Below are 18,309 nucleotides of genomic sequence, written 5' to 3'. Positions count from 1 at the left end.
CATGATGTCACTTCTAAGCTCCACCCTATGTTTTTTGTCACCACCCCCACTCCTATTGCAACTTGATTACGTCCATGGCGATGAAATGCGCAGGGAGCAGTTTTTATTGTTTTGGCAAAAATGTTTCGAAATATTCGATTCAGGTACCTCCTTTGGGACTTCCAAAGCCAAAATATGTGGATTAAGGAGCCAATGGAGCCAACCAGTTTAAGGATAAGTTCACCTTTGGGAACATGTTACATGTTCCACTCGATTTTAAGGTGGAACATGTAACATGTTCACAGTGCTGCAGCTGCCGCCCGCTGCCTCCCCTCCCTGTGGCAACAGTACAGGGAGAAGTTCCCTCTACTAGCTGTCACTGTTTGAAAATAGCACGGCGGTCCGGGGCTCTGTGTTGTGGTAGTTCATTGAGTCTTCCTATCAGAGAGTATTGGCTTACCCAGCTGGTCCAGGGGGTGCAGTTTATCTGTGATACCTCTTTGGATGCGGCTCCTCTGATGGCTCGCCTCTCCGTTTCAGCGGCAGTCCTTTGGCGTGTCTTTTGGCTCAAATGCTGGTCTGCGGACCAGACTTCTAAAAAGGCCTTGACTGATCTGCCCACTTTTAAGGAGATCACCTGCTTGGAGCTACCCTGGATGACATCATTAAAGGCCGCACAGGGGGGAAGAGTACATTTCTTAAGCAGGCTACTAAGGGCAAAGAACCTCATCGTAGACGTGGACCTTCCTTCTTGGCTCATAAGAAGTTTTTAAAACAGGTTGCAGGAGACCTACATGGCATCAGTGATCTGCTGATCACTGGTACAGTGCTTTACAGGCTCCTACTATAAACAATAATAACATGAACATTTTTTTTACATGGAAAAAAATTTGCATTTATTATTTTTTGTTAAAAAGTGAACTTATCCTTTAACCACTTAAGCCCCGGAAGATTTTACCCCCTTCCTGACCAGGGGGTATTTTGCGATTCGGCACTGCGTGAATTTAACGGACAATTGCGCGGTCGTGCGACGCTGTACCTAAACGAATTTGGCGTCCTTTTTTTCCCACAAACAGAGCTTTCTTTTGGTGGTATTTGATCACCTGTGCGATTTTTTGATCACGCGCTATAAACAAAAAAAGAGCGTCAATTTTGCAAAAATAGCAATATTTTTCACATTTTTTTATATGAAATTCCCCCCCAAAAAAATGTAAAAATCAAAATTTTTTAACATTTTCGGCCAATTTGTTTTATGCTACCTATGTTTGGTAAAAAAAATCGCAAAAAGCGTATTTTGATTGGTTTGCGCAAAAGTTATCGCGTTTACTAACAAAGGGAAAGATTTTTGTCATTTTTTTTTTTAACGCGTAATGGCGGCGATCTGCGATTTTTTTTGCGGTACTGCGACATTGGGGCGGACAGATTGGACTCTTGACTGACATTTGTGACACTTTTGGGGGTCCCAGTGACATTTCTACAGTAATCAGTGCTATACATATGCACTGTTACTGTAAAAATACACTGGTAGTGAAGGGGTTAACTTTATTTGGGAGGGAGGGGCTGTGTGTGTCCCTAGGGGTGTGCTTTCTACTGTGATTGGCTGTGGCTTCAGCTGTAAGGACACTGATCAACGGATCTACATACTAGATCCATGTGATCAGTGTTTTTACAGCAAGGAGAATGACAGGTGGCTTGTTTACACAAGCTGCCTGACATTCTCCCTCTCCCCCGCCGATCGCCGAGTGACTGGCGGACATCGGGTCCGCTGGTCACACGCGCGGGGGGGTCCGTGACCACGCGGGAGCGGGAGTGCGCCTCCGGCGGCGCGCGCTCGCTCCCTAGACCCTCACAGGCAAGCGACGTAGACCTACGTTAGTTTGCCTGTGAGGGGCTGACCGCCGACGTAGATAGTCGTGCGGCGGTCGGCAAGTGGTTAAAATATCAAGGCCTTTACTCAAACATGAATCTTTTCAATATATTTTTTACTGCATCTTATTCAGCAAAGTATCATTCCAATTTCTAATTGATCCATAATTAAATTTAACTTATATTACTTTTGTGTTGTGTTACAGTATTGTTTTTTTTTTTTAATTCAGGTCTTTGTGTTGCTAAACCATATGAGATCCGGGTATTGAAAGAATTCTTCATTGACCTGAAGCTGCCTTATTCTGTGGTGAGGAATGAACAGGTGGAGATCCGTGCCATTCTCTTCAATTATGGAAATTACGGAATCAAAGTAAGCTCCTTTCACATTTTTCATCATCTATATTCCATTTACATCAATACATAAGAACGGTTGGGCATCCATCCAGTTCAAACTCTCATAAACAGGGATGTGTGAATTAATTTTGGTAAAGCTGATTTCACCAAATAAAATAATGGAATACTGGAAAACGTGTTTATTATGCTGCATAGGATTTTTTTTTCCTTTATTCAGAGGGTGTTTTATGTGGGCGTATGTAGGAAACTTTAGTTTATTTCATTAAATGTTTTTTTCTTTTTTGTGAATTTGATAATTTTTCTTTTTTTTTTAAACGGTTTTTATTGAAGGCTAAAGAAACATGGTACAGCAACATGCAGTGAAAATATTAGGTACATGCCGTGATAAAACAAGGCACTTTGAAATACAAAACTGCAGCATATAACATTCAAATAACATGTAACAATGCGATACGTATATGGGATCGACCCGGTGTGCCCTCTGAGATGCAATGAGGGTACGCTCAAACTGTAGGTGAGGCCGAGGCCACACTGCGTAGATGGACCCCCAAACAGAAGGGGTCTCAACCAAAACCAAGGTATAGCACTTAATTGGGTACGCCGGGGGGCCGGTTGGGGGGGGGCTGGGTTGGCAGGGTTGGAAAGAAAGCTGGGTAAGTAGGAGAGGGTAGTGGGGGGGAGGTAACAGCAGGTGCCCGGAGGGAGCCTCAAACCCCCCTAGGGGCCCAGGTGGGAAAAGAGAGCCGGTAATGAGGACGCCCAATCAGGTGAGTACAAGGCTGTCGTCAAGGCCTGGTGGTAGGCAATGGTCAATGCAGGGCCTCCATAGCCGTTCATAGGGGGTCAGTTTGTCCAACAAAATTTCTTCCGTTTTAGCATGTAGCATGGCTTGGGTAACCCTGTGTAGCATAGCCAGATGACAGAGCGTGGGGGTTTTCCATGCTTTCGCGATGGTTTGCTTTGCAGCAGTCGTGACATATAGGTAAAGTTTGAATTGACGGTGGGTAAGGTTAGGTGGCTTGCGATTCAGGAGAGCAGATGCCGGGTCGGGGGCAAGAGAGGTGCCAAACATGGTAGACAGAGTATCGTGTACTTTGGACCAGAAGGCTCGCACCACAGGGCATTCCCACCAGATATGTGCGTGGGTACCTGGGGATTCGCATCCCCGGAAGCAACAGGGGGAGTACTGAGGTACATATTTAGAGATCCTAGCGGGAACCAAATACCATCTGGTAAGGACCTTGTAATTGGTTTTGAGTGCAACAATATTTGGGGATGCCGATTTGGTAGGTGTGCAGGTCACGTTCCCACTTGGCTGTGTATGTGGGCGGGGTGGTCTCCTGAGCAGACAGGAGGTGGGCATAGATGTCAGAGAGGAGCCCTCATTTGTGAGGGTCAGTTTTGCATGCGCGTTCAAAGGTTGAGAAGGTGGCAGTGTCCTCCCTAACCGGAGTAGCTTGTATAAAGAAATGTTTGAGTTGTAGGTAGCGGAATATTTCCCCAGATAGGAGATTGTGAGTTTCCTGCAGGGTAGGGAATGGGCAGAAGGTGCGCGAAGTGAAGTATTGATGGGCCCGTATCAGACCGGCACTAGTCCAGGCGGAGAAGGAGGTCCGAGAGGACCAGGCCGGGTAGAAGGATGGATTGCGGAGAAAAGAGAGTAGGGGGTTATGAGGAGATTGCAGGCGGAAGCGTCGGCTAAGTCTATCCCAGATGGTCAAGCTATGCTTCGTGATTGGGTTAGTAATACTCCGCCGCTGCGAGGGTGGTAGCCAGAGCAGGTTGGCCACAGATAGTGGATCATTTTCCACTGCTTCTAAGGACACCCACATCGGAATTTGCTTAGTGGCATGGTATTTAGGGAGCTGAGCTACATTTAAAAAAAACTATGTGGCAAATGAGGTTTAATGTTGATAAATGTAAAGGTATGCACTTGGGGGCTAAGAATATGCATGCATCATACATACTAGGGGGGAAGGATTTGGGGGAATCCATAGCAGAGAAGGCTACTGTATTTGCACTGAATTGGAAATTATGATATTTTTTGAAAAATACAATGAATTACAAGGCTGTAGAGAACAGTGCGCCATTGCAAACTTATATTCTGAGGTTTTAATTACATTATTTTAATATAGTCAGTCGTGAACTAAAGTGGGCCGGTTTAAGGCATGAAACTCCAGGGCTGAAAATGAGTCCCACTCCGGCCCTGCCCCCCCCCCCCCCCAGCTCAATTCCCTTAATATTGGGATCAGCGCGTATAAGAATAGCAAGGGGTTCAATAGCTAGGGCAAATAGAAGGGGGGAGAGGGGGCAGCCTTGTCGTGTGCCTCTTTCTATGGGGAAGGAGTCCGACCGGAAGCCGGAATAGTAAACATATGCTCTAGGGTTCCGATAAAGGGCATTCACCCATTGCATTAAATGCGAGCCGAATCCCCCATCGACCAAGGACAGAGGTGAGGTAAGGCCAGGATAAGGAGTCAAAGGCTTTGCAAATGTCGAGGGAGAGGAAGCAGGAGGGAATGCGGCCTTGTCTAGCGATGTGGGCCAGTAGGGTCACCAGCTTGGTGAGACGGAATGAAGCCCGTTTGGTCTGCGTGAACTAAAGTTCTGATGGCGGTATTGAGACGGGTAGAAAGAACTTTGGCTAGTAGTTTAATGTCTATATTCAGTATGGAGATGGGTCTAAAGTTAGACCAAGAAGTGTGGTCGGAGTTGGGTTTAGGAATCATAGATATCGCAGCCGTATGCGACTCCTCTCGGAAGGGGTGCCCGTCTAGCAAGGAATTGAGCGCCCCTACCAGAGGGGGGATCAGAATGGGTGCAAAACATTTATAATAAGTAGCGGAGAAGCCGTCTGGGCCTGGGCGCTTACGTGGTTTCAAAGACTTTATAGCCTGTTGCAGTTCTTCAGCTGTGAGGCGCTGTTCCAGCATTTCCCTGTGGGTGGATGATAGTGAAGGGAGTTGGACGGAAGACAGGAGGATGTTGAGAGTTTGTCATGAAATTTGCGGAGGATTTTAAGGGGATTGCTGGAGTAGGTGTCCTTGGATAGTTTAAGACGTATGGGTTTCGGGGTGTAGTCAGCTTTACGCAGTGTCAGAGCTAGAAACGTATCAGGTTTATTCGCTTTCATATAGAGAGTGTGTTTAGATTTTCGGAGCGTTTGTTCCGCCGATTCTGACAGGAGGAGGTCTAATTCCAGATGTGCCTTGTCAAGAGCCTGTTTCGTGGAAGGCACGGGGGTCGCCTGAAAGTCTGCTGAGGCCTTATAAAAGGCTGCTTCTAGCTTGTGGAGCAGGAGATGCTTTTCTTTGCGTATGTAGGAGGCTCTGCTAATGCAAACCCTTGTTTGTGGGCTTCACACAAAGTCAAGGGGGACGTGTCTGGTTGAGAGTTAGTAGTCAGGTAGTCGGTGATGGCTCGCTCTATTTCTAGTCGGTGAGTAGGGTTAGCCAACATTCTGTCATTGATTTGCCAAGAGCGAAGGTTAGGTTTAGGCACCATGGAGGAGAAGGAGGTGATCACTGCATCGTGGTCAGACCATGAGCACGGTATAATGGTAGAAGTGGAGATAAGTGGGGACGTGCCCACGTGGGTGAGTATGTGGTCAATCCGGGAAAATACTTCATGTGAATGAGAGTAGTGGGTGTATTGCCGCCGCGTGGGGTTGTGCTCGCGCCACGTGTCCAAGAGAGAGTGTTGGTTCAGGAGCTGTTGAAAAGAGAGTCATTGTGGAGTCGTTGGGGCAGGGGATTTGTCGAGCAGGGGATAGAGAGTTTGGTTTAAGTCGCCGCAAAGCAAAAGTGTGCCACTCTTGTGCGTGTTAGAGACGGACAAGAGGTGGGAAAGGAAAGCCTGGGGATTTTTGTTAGGGGCATAGTAGGACACGATTGTGACCTCATAGTCCAGAAGTTGACCAACCACGAGGAGGTATCGACCTTCTGGGTCTTTAATCTCTTTCTGAAGCGTAAATTGAGTAGTTCTATGAAACGCAATCAGTACCCCGCGTTGCTTTGTGGGAGCAGAGGTTGTATAGACCTGTGGATACTGGTGACCGAAGTGTTTGGGAGTCGATTGCGATGAGAAGTGCATCTCCTGAAGGCAAGCCACATGAATGGATAGTGAAGAAAACGAGCGGAAAGCTTTCACTCGTTTAGTTAGTTGAAGCCTTGTACATTTAAGGTAAGCACATTTAAGGTGGACATGTTGAAGATTGTAAGTCATGAGAGGGAGGAAGGAGTCGGGCACCAGGGGCTGGAGGCTCTCCCCGGGAGGGGGGGGGGGGGGAGGGAGGACGGAATGGGAAGGTAGGCCGGAAGGAGAGGGGGGATAGGGAAGCTGGGAAAGGGAAGCTTAGGGAATGTTTAAAGGTTGATAAAACCTAAAGTTGTCCTCCGGAAGGAACTGTGGATCCCGCCAGAAGGAATCGAAGGGTCCAATAGGTGCCATTCCAAGCAGGTCTGGCTCTAGTGGACAAAAAATGGGGTGCAGTGAGCAGTCCCGGGTCTAGGGCAGCCTAAGAAAAGTATAATGTAATGATGTAAGTAATTTGAGTCAGTCATACAGTAAACTCTGAAAAGTAAAACCTATTAGGGTGGACAGATATACCCAACTATATGAACATAAGTAGGCAACCAGGGTATCAAGCCCCGAGTTCCTACTGCATACCAATGCACTCAGAACAGGCAGAGATGGTGTTGGGAGAAGAAAAAGCGGCAAGGCAGACTGTCAGTAAGCTTGCTTGGAAGCATAGTGAGAACTACTACAACCCATCTGTGGGTAGTGTGCGATCAGCATAGGGGGGGTCAATGTGGAGACAATTAAACAACCATAAGTGCCTGGTAAGAGTGCATTGAGCAGCATAAATGGCTGCTAGCATGAGGGGAAGAGAAGAAAAAAAAAAGGTCATAGTTACTGTTTCAAGGGGACACCAGTGCCGTGGTACCCAAAGGGGTCGGCAGGGCTGCAAAGCGCTTGCCGAGGCATTGGAAAGCTGGTGTGCGGCATAGTGTCCCATCAGTCCATGGAGTCTTCTGGAGCTTGAACAGGACGTGGAGTTGGTGAAGAGTAGCGGCCTCTCTTGTGGATTCCTGGCTGGGCAACTTGGCCAGCATGGGCTTGCGTTTTCTGTGGTGAGGAGGATGCAGCTCGATGTCTAGAGCCTTCTGTCGATTGTCCTGGGGGTGTCAAGTGAAGTTCCCGGAAAACGTGTTGCAGGTCTTCGTATGCTTTACATTGGTAGGAGGTACCTTTGTAAGAAAAACGAACCGCGAAGGGAAATATCCAGCGATAGATGATCTTATGGTTTTGCAGGGTGAGCAAGTGAGGTTTCATAGCTTTGCGCTTAGCAAGGGTGGCTTGTGATAAGTCTTGCAATAACTGGTAGCGATGACCCTGAAAGTTTAAGGCCTCCCGATTGCGGGCTGCTGCCATGAGTTGCTCTTTGGAGCGGAAATAATGAAGGTTCACTATTATGTCTCTTGGGGGTCCATCGTCAGAGCGAGGGGCTAGGGATCTATGAATCCTGTCCATTTCCAATCGCTCAATTGGTATATTGGCTAGCTCCTGAAAAAGTGCTGTTATGGTGGATTGAAGGTCCTCTACCGATTCTGGGATACCCCTGATCCGGATATTGGATCTCCTGGACCTGTTCTCGAAGTCCTCCAAGCGGGATTGTAGGGTCAGGTTCTCCTCTCTGAGAGTCTCAAGCTCCTCAGCATGGTTGCCTGTCGCTACCTCTAGCTCTTCAGTACGCTGTTCCAGTACAGTAGTGCGGTGGCCCACTTCCCTGATTTCATGTGTGAGCCTGTCCGTTATGGCATCTGAGGTTGTTTTCAGGGCCCGGATGAGCATCCGCTCAAATTGCTGGAGGAGGTCAGTTTGTGAAGTGTCGCCCAGGAGTATAAGTGGGGCAGTCCAAAGTCAGGGTCAAATTCCCCCTCCTGTGGATGGGCCGAGGAATGTGCACGAGAGGGAGTGTGAGGTGATCTGGAAGATGGTGGGCCCGCCATCTTGGAAGATGACTTGATTAGCACGTCCCGGATGGATTTAGTCTTTATTTTTGACTTGGTGCCTCCGTATACCATCTCAGGTCGGATGGGCAGTTGGGTCTGTTAGAGGTAAAGTAGGTGTCGGTGACTCGATGCGGCTAGGCTGTCCTATCCCCAGAGATGTGGAGCTCTAGGCTGTCATGTCTTGCCTAGAAGACACCGCACTCGCGCCATAGGAAAGGTTGAGCTGGTAGCTGAGGAGGATATGGTTCATTGAGTTTGGAAACAGCTGTGTAGGACTTGTAAGTAAATGTCCAGAATCAGATAGTTAGTGCAGGGATGAAGGACTGTTGTTATGACTCCTTGTGCAGCCAAGATGGGGGATGGCTCCTTAATATAAACTGTAGGGAGTTATAAGTCCTTGCGTGGGGTGTGCAGCTGGGTGTTATGGCAGAGGAGCGGAGGATGGGATCATAGGGCTCCTGCAGGGGGATCACTGCCGCTTACCGGAACTCGGATGCCAGGTCTCGCTGCCGATGTGGAAAGGCCGCGGCTGTGGCTGCTGAGTAGGCCCCGAATCCGGTACTGGGGCACCCGAGCGTCTGCCGCCACCAGAGAGGTATGTGCCCAATGGAGGTGGTCCAGGTGGGTCTCTGGGGGTGTGTCGATGGCTGTGGAGGGCTGGGGGTTCGGTGTGGACACTCTGGGCCCCCCTGCCGCTATCGCGGCGATTTTAGGCAAGGCCGCGGCTTGTAATGGTGAGTAGGCCCAAGGGGTACTTCAGGGAGGAATTTCCCAGTGCTCACTCAGGTGGATGGCTATCAGTTCGGGCCAGCTAATCCCCGCTCCAGGGGGTGCCTGTAGTGTTCCGGATGGCTGGTCGCGGCCGCGGGCTGCTCAGGCGAGGCCGCCGCTTCCGACCACTACTAGGCCGCACCGTCCCCGGAAGGTAATCGGGCCTCTGTTTCCGCACAAAAAGCCACCAAGAGTGGAAGGGGCACCAGAGAGAGTCTGATAGGATCGTTTTGAGCAGTCATCCAGTGCTCAAAACCGTCGGATGGCTGTAGATTAAAAATCCCGGCTCGGAGCTCTCTCTCTGGCATCATCCTCGGACGGCTTCCGGTCACGCCCCCCTCGAATTTGATAATTTTTCAAATCATTTTCTATTTCACTTTTATTTTCTCTATTTATATTAAAGTGTCTAATGTGGTGTCATTTTGTGTCACATGCATATATTTATATAGTGGGCTACACAGGTGGATGAGATCAGCTGTGGCCAGCAAGCCCATACAAATCGATCACAAGCTGGTAGGTGGCCGTGACTGTTTGCATGTAATTGATGTAATTGATGCAAACAGTTTGCATTTTGGGCCTCTCGGCTTTCCCTAACTGCATGTAACTGTCTGACATTGATTTGAACAGACCTGCGGGCCGCGGTTGATCACATCTACCTTTGCTAGTGATGGACGAACATCGGTCGGGGCGGTTCGCGAACGTCAGCCGCATGTTTTTTCAAATGTCTGCGAACCACAGTTCACGGTGGGCCCCATTGACTTTAATGGGATGCAAACTTTAAAAACCTTTAGGTCATATTTGCAGCCACAAAATACTTACTAGCTGTGCACAAATAGTCCCACCACATGGACAATGTCATTTTACAGCAAAAAAATTAGTTTTTTTCATCAATCAGCCAGAACTGACAGCAGCCGGTAAATACATGTCAAATACATATAGGGTCCATTCACACATCTGTAAAATGGGTCCGCATCCATTCCACAATTTGGCGGAACTTTTACAGACCCATTGATTTTCAATTCCAGTTTGAAAAATTAGGCATTCACAGGATAAAGGAGTAAGTGTCGGCCAGTACAGGCCCCAAAAATTAGCCCACATGGGTTTACCTGACAGCTAAGAACGTTGTATTCTGTGGCTGGAGGTACATTAAGCATTCACAGGATACAGAAGTGAGTGTCGGCCACTATAGGCCCAAAAAATTAGCCCACATGGGTTTACCTGACAGCAAAGAATGTTGTATTCTGTGGCTGAAGGTTCATTAGGCATTCACAGGATACAGAAGTAAGTGTCGGCCACTATATGCCCCAAAAATTAGCCCACATGGGTTTACCTGACAGCAAAGAACATAGTATTCTGTGGCTGGAGTTATATAAGGCATTGACAGAAAAAATTATTGTCGGCCATGAAAGGTCTTTTATGCCTTTTATGCCGCTGTATTTAGTGAAGACAAGGACCAGGAATTGTTGTGGGTGGATGGCGGTCTGGCGGATATTTGTGGCCTGTCATGAGGAATTTCAATGAAACATGGTCTACTGCGAGATCCATGCCTTATTCATTTTTATAAGTTTGAGGTAGTCTACACTGTACCTTTCGGACAGGACACTGGACAGCGGGCAAGCCAACAGTTCCATTGCAAATTGTGCAAGCTCTGGCCAGAGGTCAAGCCTGCCCACCCAGTAATCCAGGGGTTCATCACTCCTCAGAGCGTCTCCATCGGCCATTAACCCGATGTAGTCCGGCACCTGCCGGTCTAGGCGTTCCCTGATGCTGGATCCGGAGTACAGCTGTCGATGGTTCGGCTGAAAGAAGGATCTCATATCTGAAGTGACAAAGACATCTTCAAAACGCCCTCTTCTTGCAGGCGCTGTTGGATTGCTACCCGCAACTGTCTCTCTGTGAGTGGAAATTCCTCTGGCAGCGCACGCAAAAGCAGAATGCAGCATTTCACACAGCATGGCTTGGAAGTGCTGCATTCGGACCACCCTCTGTGATTGTGGTAACATTTCCGCCATTTTTTGTTTGTACCGGGGGTCTAAGTACGTTGCCACCCAGTACTGGTCCTTGGCTTTTATGCTTTTTATACAGGGATCCCCCTTAAAACACTGGAGCATGAAGTCCCCCATTCGCACTAAACTGGAAGCGGTGTAGTGGCCTTCTTCCAGCTCATCATCCAGGATAATGTCGTCCTCGTTCTCCTCCCCCCAACCACGGATAACACCAGGAATCCCAGAAAGGTTTAAAGCATGCTCTTCTTGCCCCTTCTCATCCCCACCAGCACCATCCTCCTCTGACTCCTCTTCAGACTCTTGCTGTTGACTTGTCTCAGATGGAGTAGCACCCACTGGGAATTTATCCAACATTGCGACTTCCTCATCTTCCTGCTCCTCGACGTCTTTATCAATGACACGCGCAATGCACGCTCCAGAAAGAAGACGTAAGGTACGATGTCACTGATGGCGCCCTGGCCGTGACTGACCAGTTTGGTGATCTCATCGAATGGCCGCAGAAGTCTGCATGTGTCCCGCATGAGCAGCCACTGGCAAGGTGAAAAAAACTCAAGCTCCCCAGAACCTGTCCTGCCGCAGAGTTCTTACAGGTAGTCGTTAACTGCACGTTTCTGCTGGAGCAGGCTATCAAGCATATGCAACGTTGAGTTCCATCGCTTCGGGCAGTCACAAATAAGACGCCTGATGGGCAAGTTGTGTCACCGCTGAATGTCAGCATGGCTGTGTAAGATCTTCTGAAATGGCCCAAGAGTTTCCTGGCCTGCCGCAAGACGTCCTGGACCCCATGGAATTTGGCAACTTATCGCTGCACCACCAAGTTCAGGACGTGTGCTATGCATGGCACGTGTGTTATTTTTCCCTGTTTCAGCGCACTCAGCAGATTGGCACCGTTGTCGCACACCACTTTACCAACTGTCAAATTCAGCAGTGTCAGCCACTGATCTGCCTGTGAATGCAAAGCTGAATGGAATGCAGGACCAGTGTGGCTCTTGGCTTCCAGGCACAACAGATGCAGCACAGCATGGCAACGTCTCACCTGGAATGTGCAATAGGCCTGGGGATCTTGGGCGGCGCAGCAGAAGAGATGGAAGCAGTAGAAAAGGAGGAGTCGGCCGAGGAGGAGAGGGAGGATGGAGGAGGAGGGGAGAAGAAGAGGCAGGCCTGCATGCAATCCGTGGCGGTACAACTAAATCGACACGCGTGCCACGGGTTACATGCTTGACGGCCGTCAGAAGGTTCACCCAGTGGGCAGTAAAAGTGATATACCTCCCCTGCCCGTGTTTTCTAGACCATGTGTCTGTGGTCAGATGTATCTTGGCACCAACACTGTGTGCCAGAGATATATTCACTTGCAACTGAACATGTCCATACAGCTCTGGAATGCCCTTCTGCGAGAAATATTTCCTGCCTGGGACCTTCAATTGTGGTGTTCCAATGGCCACAAATTTATGAAAGGCCTTCGAGTCCACCAGTTGATATGACAATAGTTGGCAGGCTATCAGCAGTCAAACGTTGGGCAAGAGGGTTATCCGGCGCCATCATTTTTTTACGCTCCAACATTTGGGCCACAGAAGCCTGCATGTTTCCAGAACAACGTGACGATGGCATCACGGAAGGTGGAGTGGAGGACAAATGAGAGGAGAAGGAGAAGATGCTGGACAGTGAGAGCCTGGAGAGTGGCTTTGTGGGTTCTGATGGTGTTGCTCCCACTGGGCTCGGTGATGGGAGTTCAGGTGCCTTCTTAAGGTGGTTGTCCTTAGGTGAGTGTTGGGCTTACCGCGATTTAGGCGTTGACTGCAAAGGCTGCAGATGTCAACACTGTTGTCAGCAATGAACACAATAAAAAAAACACACACTGCAGAGCCATGTGCTGGCATCCTGGGAGCGCCAGATGTGACTGTACATGGTTGATGGTTCGCTCCTGATACATTTGCAGTCTGATTTGTACCTCTTGTGCAATGCAAGTTCTGTCTGCCTCTCCTCCCTATCTGCCGGTCCGTCTCTACCTCTGAACTCACCTCCTCTTCCTCTCTTGTGGCCACCCATGTGACGTCCATAGATACGTCATCATCCACGTCACCTTCCCCATCACTAACATTCGAGATCTCAGAGTAGGCAGCAACAGTGGGGACCAACATCCTTGGGCTGATCTGGGTACTGTCGTCAGACTGCTGAATGGCGGCTGTTGCTACCTCCTCTTCCTGATCCGATGCCAACAATGGCTGCACATCGCAAATGTCTTGTGATGGATCTGAAAATAATTCCAGTGACTCAAGTGGAGTGTATGTGGTGGTGGTGGTGTTTGTGGTGGTGTCTTTGGGGTGCACACAGCAGAGAGTGAAGAAGGTGCAAATAGAGAGGATGAGGAGGGTGCAGAAGAGGAAGGCTGAGTGAGCCACTCCACCAAGTCTGGAGCATCCTTTGACGTAATTGCACGCAGCTTTTGATACTTCACACTTTGGCTCCGGCCTACTGCTCCTGCCCTACCCCTTCTTCCTCTGCCTGTCATGTTTTTTAATTACCCTGTGACAAAAGTCTCTAGAGAATCACAGTATATCTGGAAAAAGGTATATAACACCCCGCTTCAATCTGTGGTATTGGGGGGGGGCACAGGTTTATCACACCAGTTCTACAAATAATTGGCCACTAACTGTTGTCACTGTGTGTAGCACAGTTAACACAGGAAAAGAGGCCAAATTTTTGCAGGACTAAAATACAATCTTAGAAAAGTATACTGTTAAATAACACCTCACTTCAATCTGTGGTATTGGGGGCCACAGGTTTATTACACCAGTTCTACAAATAATTGACCAGTAACTGTTGTCACTGTGTGCAGCACAGTTAACACAGCAAAAGAGGCAATATTGTTGCAGGACACAAATACACTTATGAAAATATACTCAGATAACACCCCACTTCAATATGTGGTATTGGGGGCCACTGGTCTATCACACCAGTTGTTCAAAAAATTGGCCAGTGAGTTTGGCATTGTGTGTATCAGAGTTAACACAGCAAAAGCGGCAATACTGTTGCAGGACACAGATACACTTGTAAAAGTATACTCAGATAACACCCACTTCAATATGTGGTATTGGGGACCACTGGTTTATCACACCAGTTGTTCAAAAAGTTGGCCAGTGAGTTTGGCACTGTGTGTATAAGACTTAACACAGCAAAAGAGGCAATATTGTTGCAGGACACAAAATACACTTGTAAAAGTATAATCAGATAACACCCCACTTCAACATGTGGTATTGGGGGGGCCACTGGTCTATCACACCAGTTGTTCAAAAAATTGGCAAGGGAGTTTGGCACTGTGTTTATCAGAGTTAACACAGCAAAAGAGGCAATATTGTTGCAGGACACAAATACACTTATGAAAGTATACTCAGATAACACCCCGCTTCAATCTGTGGTATTGGGGGGCCACAGGTTTATCACACCAGTTCTACAAATAATTGGCCAGTAACAGTTGTCACTGTGTGTAGTAGAGTTACCACAGCAAAAGGCCACATTTTTGCAGGACTAAAATACACTCTTAGAAAAGTATACTGTTAAATAACACCCCACTTCAATATGTGGTATTGGGGGGGGGGGGGCACTGGTCTATCACACTAGTTATAATACATTAAAAGTGCTTTTGTCACTGTGTGTAGTATTGCTGCAGCCACGCTCAGTCACCACACCTGTCACAATGCTGCACAGTGCACAATGCTAATCCACTATAATATGCCTTCTACAAAGTATATTATACTGTGGATTACCCCCCTCCCCCCCCCCCGATATAGTGCACTGCACAGCAATACCAAAAAAATTGCAGCCCTTTAAATTACTTTTGTGGACATTAACAGAGTGATTTGTGTCACTGCTGCTGATCTCTAACTGCCCCTAAAGCACAGACTGGATACCTGTCCCTAAACTCAAAAGAGACGGTAGTAGACCTATACCGAAATACCAGCCCTGAAAAGGAATTTTGTGGATCTTAACAGAGTTATTTGTGTCTGGAAATTTCTCCCTCATGAACACAGCAGACCTCTCCCTACGCTGACAAAAAGCAGAATGTGAAATGGCCGACAGCTCAGGTCTATTTATAGGGTAGGGGGCATGTCCATGTGCTGAAATGTTTTAATTGGCTGTCCCGTTCCACCTGACGGCTATGTCATGGGTCGAAGTTCTCCCCAATGTAAACTAATATGGTCGCCGCAAACAACGCCATGTGTTCGAAAAATTGGAGGGTAGTGAACAAGCAAAATTCGCTGCGAACCGACCGCTGGGCGAGCTGCAAGGCCATCTCTAGTAGCAGAGTAAACGCAGCAAAAGAGGCAATATTGCTGCAGGACACAAATACACTTATAAAAGTATACTCAGATAAAACCCCACTTTAATATGTGGTATTGGGGGGGGGCACTGGTTTATCACACCGGTTGTACAAAAAATTGGCCAGTGAGTTTGGCACTGTGTGTAGCAGAGTTAATGCAGCAAAAGAGGCAATATTGTTGCAGGACACAAATACACTTATAAAAGTATACTCAGATAACTCCCCACTTCAATATGTGTCATTGGGGGACCACTGGTTTATAACACCAGTTGTACAAAAAATTGGCCAGCGAGTTTGGCACTGTGTGTAGCAGAGTTAATGCAGCAACAGAGGCAATATTGTTGCAGGACACAAATACACTTATAAAAGTATACTCATATAACAACCCACTTCAATATGTGGTATTGGGGGGCCACTGGTTTATAACACCAGTTGTACAAAAAATTGGCCAGTGAGTTTTTTTTTTTTTTTTTTTAAATTATTTTTATTGGTTTTGAAAACAGAACAACATTTAAAACAGAGCCTCTGGGCATACCCTGGCTCGACAACAACAAAACAGAAAAAATAAATAAATAAAACAAAAGAAATAAAAAATTAAAAACACACAGCAACAAAAAAATAGAAAAAACAACCCCAGACAGGGCTGCACCCAGCTGCTACTACATGAAGGAAGTGCACAAATCACAAGGATCCCGAGGGCAGGAACAAGCCATCCACTGCGGTGAAGTCCAGGAACCTATAAGGATGACGAGAGTCCACAGTCTACTGCACATGGGGGAAGCAATGGGCCATCTCAATCAGGGTCCCTGGGCGGGCCCAGCGGAGCCCTTCGCATCATTAGTAGTTTCACTAGAGTCCACCCAGATGTCCCATACCTTTGAGAATTTTTGCGGGCAGCCCCTGTTAGCATAGGTCGCTTTGTAGAGCGGTAGATCTGAATTAACTAGGGACTTCCATAAGGAGAGGGTGGGTGCTACAGGCTTCCGCCAGTGGAGAATCACCTATTTCCTAGCATAGAACAACAAAAGACCTAAAAGAGTGCGGGTCGCCACTGAGTGGGCCAGATCATTAACAAGTCCCAGGATGCAACATTCCAGCTTTAGGGGTACACGGATGGTGGTCACTCGAGCAATGAAGTCCAGGATTCGAGTCCAATACGCCACCAAGGGCAAACAATGCCAAAGCATGTGCGTATAGGTGGGATCCTGTGCACCGCAGCGCCAGCAGGTCGCAGGTGTGTCAGGAAAGGCCCTATGCAGCCTGGTCGGGGTCAGATGAAACCTATGGAGGATTTTAAACTGCACAAGGCGGTCCCTGGTGGCCACCAAGTGACGGAACGGGTAGTCCCAGACATCCTCCCAATCCTCCGCATCCAGGCCCGGAGCCTCAGCCACCCAAAAGGACTGCAGAGCCTCCAGTCCAGAATGTACACTAGGGAGTAGGGTGCTATATATGGTGGAGAGGGGCTTCTTCAAAGTGTCATTCCGAAGGATGGCTTCCAAATCGGCCAGCGTAAAGTCACAGGGAGAGTCACCAAACTGTTTACGGAAAGCATGGCGAAGCTGTAGGTACCTAAGAAAGTGGGAATTGGGCAAGGAAAAGTCAGCTTTAGGTTGGTCAAATGTCGCAAGCGTTTCCCCTCTACAAATATGGGATAGATACAATATGCCCCTGGAGGCCCACACAGAGGGATCCGGAATGGAGAAAAACTCCGGCAGCTCCGGATTCATCCACAGTGGGGAATTCGGGGAGCGGCGTCCAGGTCCCGTCCGGACATAGGGAGACTGCAGCTTCCAAGCTCTGATCACCGTCACCATCGAGACAGTGAGAGGGTACGGAGCAGCAAGTTGCGCAAGGCCTCATAGGAGCCCAACAGGGCCGCCTCCAGGGCCACCGCAGCATTGGAGGTATCCGAGATCAGCCAGTTGTGTGCATGTGTCAAAAGTCCCGCCACGAAGTACCGGAAAAAGTCAGGGCACGCCAATCCCCCCCGAGTCCAGGGTCGCTGCAATACCGTAAGGCGAAGTCTAGGAGGGCGAGAACCCCAGAGAAAAGAAAGGATGCGAGAATGTAGCCGTCGAAAAACGGCCTTCGGTGTCCAGACTGGAGAATGGCGAAGCACGTATAGGAGAGGGGGCAACAACTTAACCTTGACCAGGTTGATACGGCCAATCAGGGTCAGGGGGAGAACAGCCGCCGCCAGGGGCTCAACAGCCAACAGCCAAGGAAAACAATGCAGGCGAGAGCGGGCACCCCTGACGAGTGCCCCGCGCGATAGAAAAGGGACACGACAGCCTCCCCCCTTAATTTGAGCACAGGGGTGGGCGTATAGCATGGCAACCCATTTACGGAAGACGGGACCGAAGCCAAACGTCTCCAGCACCATCATCATATAGGACCAGTCCACTGAGTCAAACGCTTTTTCTAGATCAAGCGCCACCATCACTCGTGTACCCTGAGCCTCCACCGGGACCTGTAGATGTGTATACACTCTACGTATGTTGATATCAGTGGATTTGCCTGGCATAAAACCAGTCAGATCTAAATTGATCAAGTAGGGAAGGACCTTCATCAACCTGGTAGCTAGTAGCTTTGTAAGTATTTTTAGGTCATAATTCAGAAGGGAGATGGGCCTGTAGGCTGAGCACTGGGCGGGGTCCTTCCCGGGTTTGAGGATCAAGACTATGTGTGCAAGGGACATAGACTCCGGGAGAGCCCCCGCCTCTAGGCAGGAAGCGTAGGTCTTCAGAAGCCTAGGCGCCAGTTCAGAAATGTACATTCTATACCAATCCCCCGGCAGGCCGTCAGGACCAGGGGTCTTCCCGGGGTGGAGGGAGCGAATAGCCTGCTCAACCTCCTCCAGTGTGAACTCTGCCTCCAGGAGAGCGGCGTCCTCTGGAGCCAGAGTAGGCAGGGCCAATTCCCCAAGAGACCCCAAGTCCCTGCCCCCCGGCGGGGGAGGGTCCGCCCCATATACACGTTCATAGAAATTGCGGAATTC

General features: G+C 48.6%; 1 protein-coding gene across 1 annotated transcript in view; it reads left to right on the top strand.

Moving 5' to 3' along the window:
• LOC309552830 (A.superbus venom factor 1-like) overlaps positions 1-18,309 on the top strand; it is a 360,768-nt gene that overhangs the window by 158,340 nt on the left and 184,119 nt on the right. The window contains exon 12 of the mRNA XM_082253740.1: positions 2,076-2,215. Within this exon, the coding sequence (XP_082109866.1) occupies positions 2,076-2,215 (140 nt within the window). The remainder of the gene's footprint in view (positions 1-2,075; positions 2,216-18,309) is intronic.

This window comes from Pelophylax lessonae (genome assembly GCF_965119305.1).
Source record: "Pelophylax lessonae genome assembly, chromosome: 4".
Lineage (NCBI taxonomy): Eukaryota > Metazoa > Chordata > Amphibia > Anura > Ranidae > Pelophylax > Pelophylax lessonae.
This window is presented reverse-complemented; position numbering and strand designations above follow the sequence as displayed.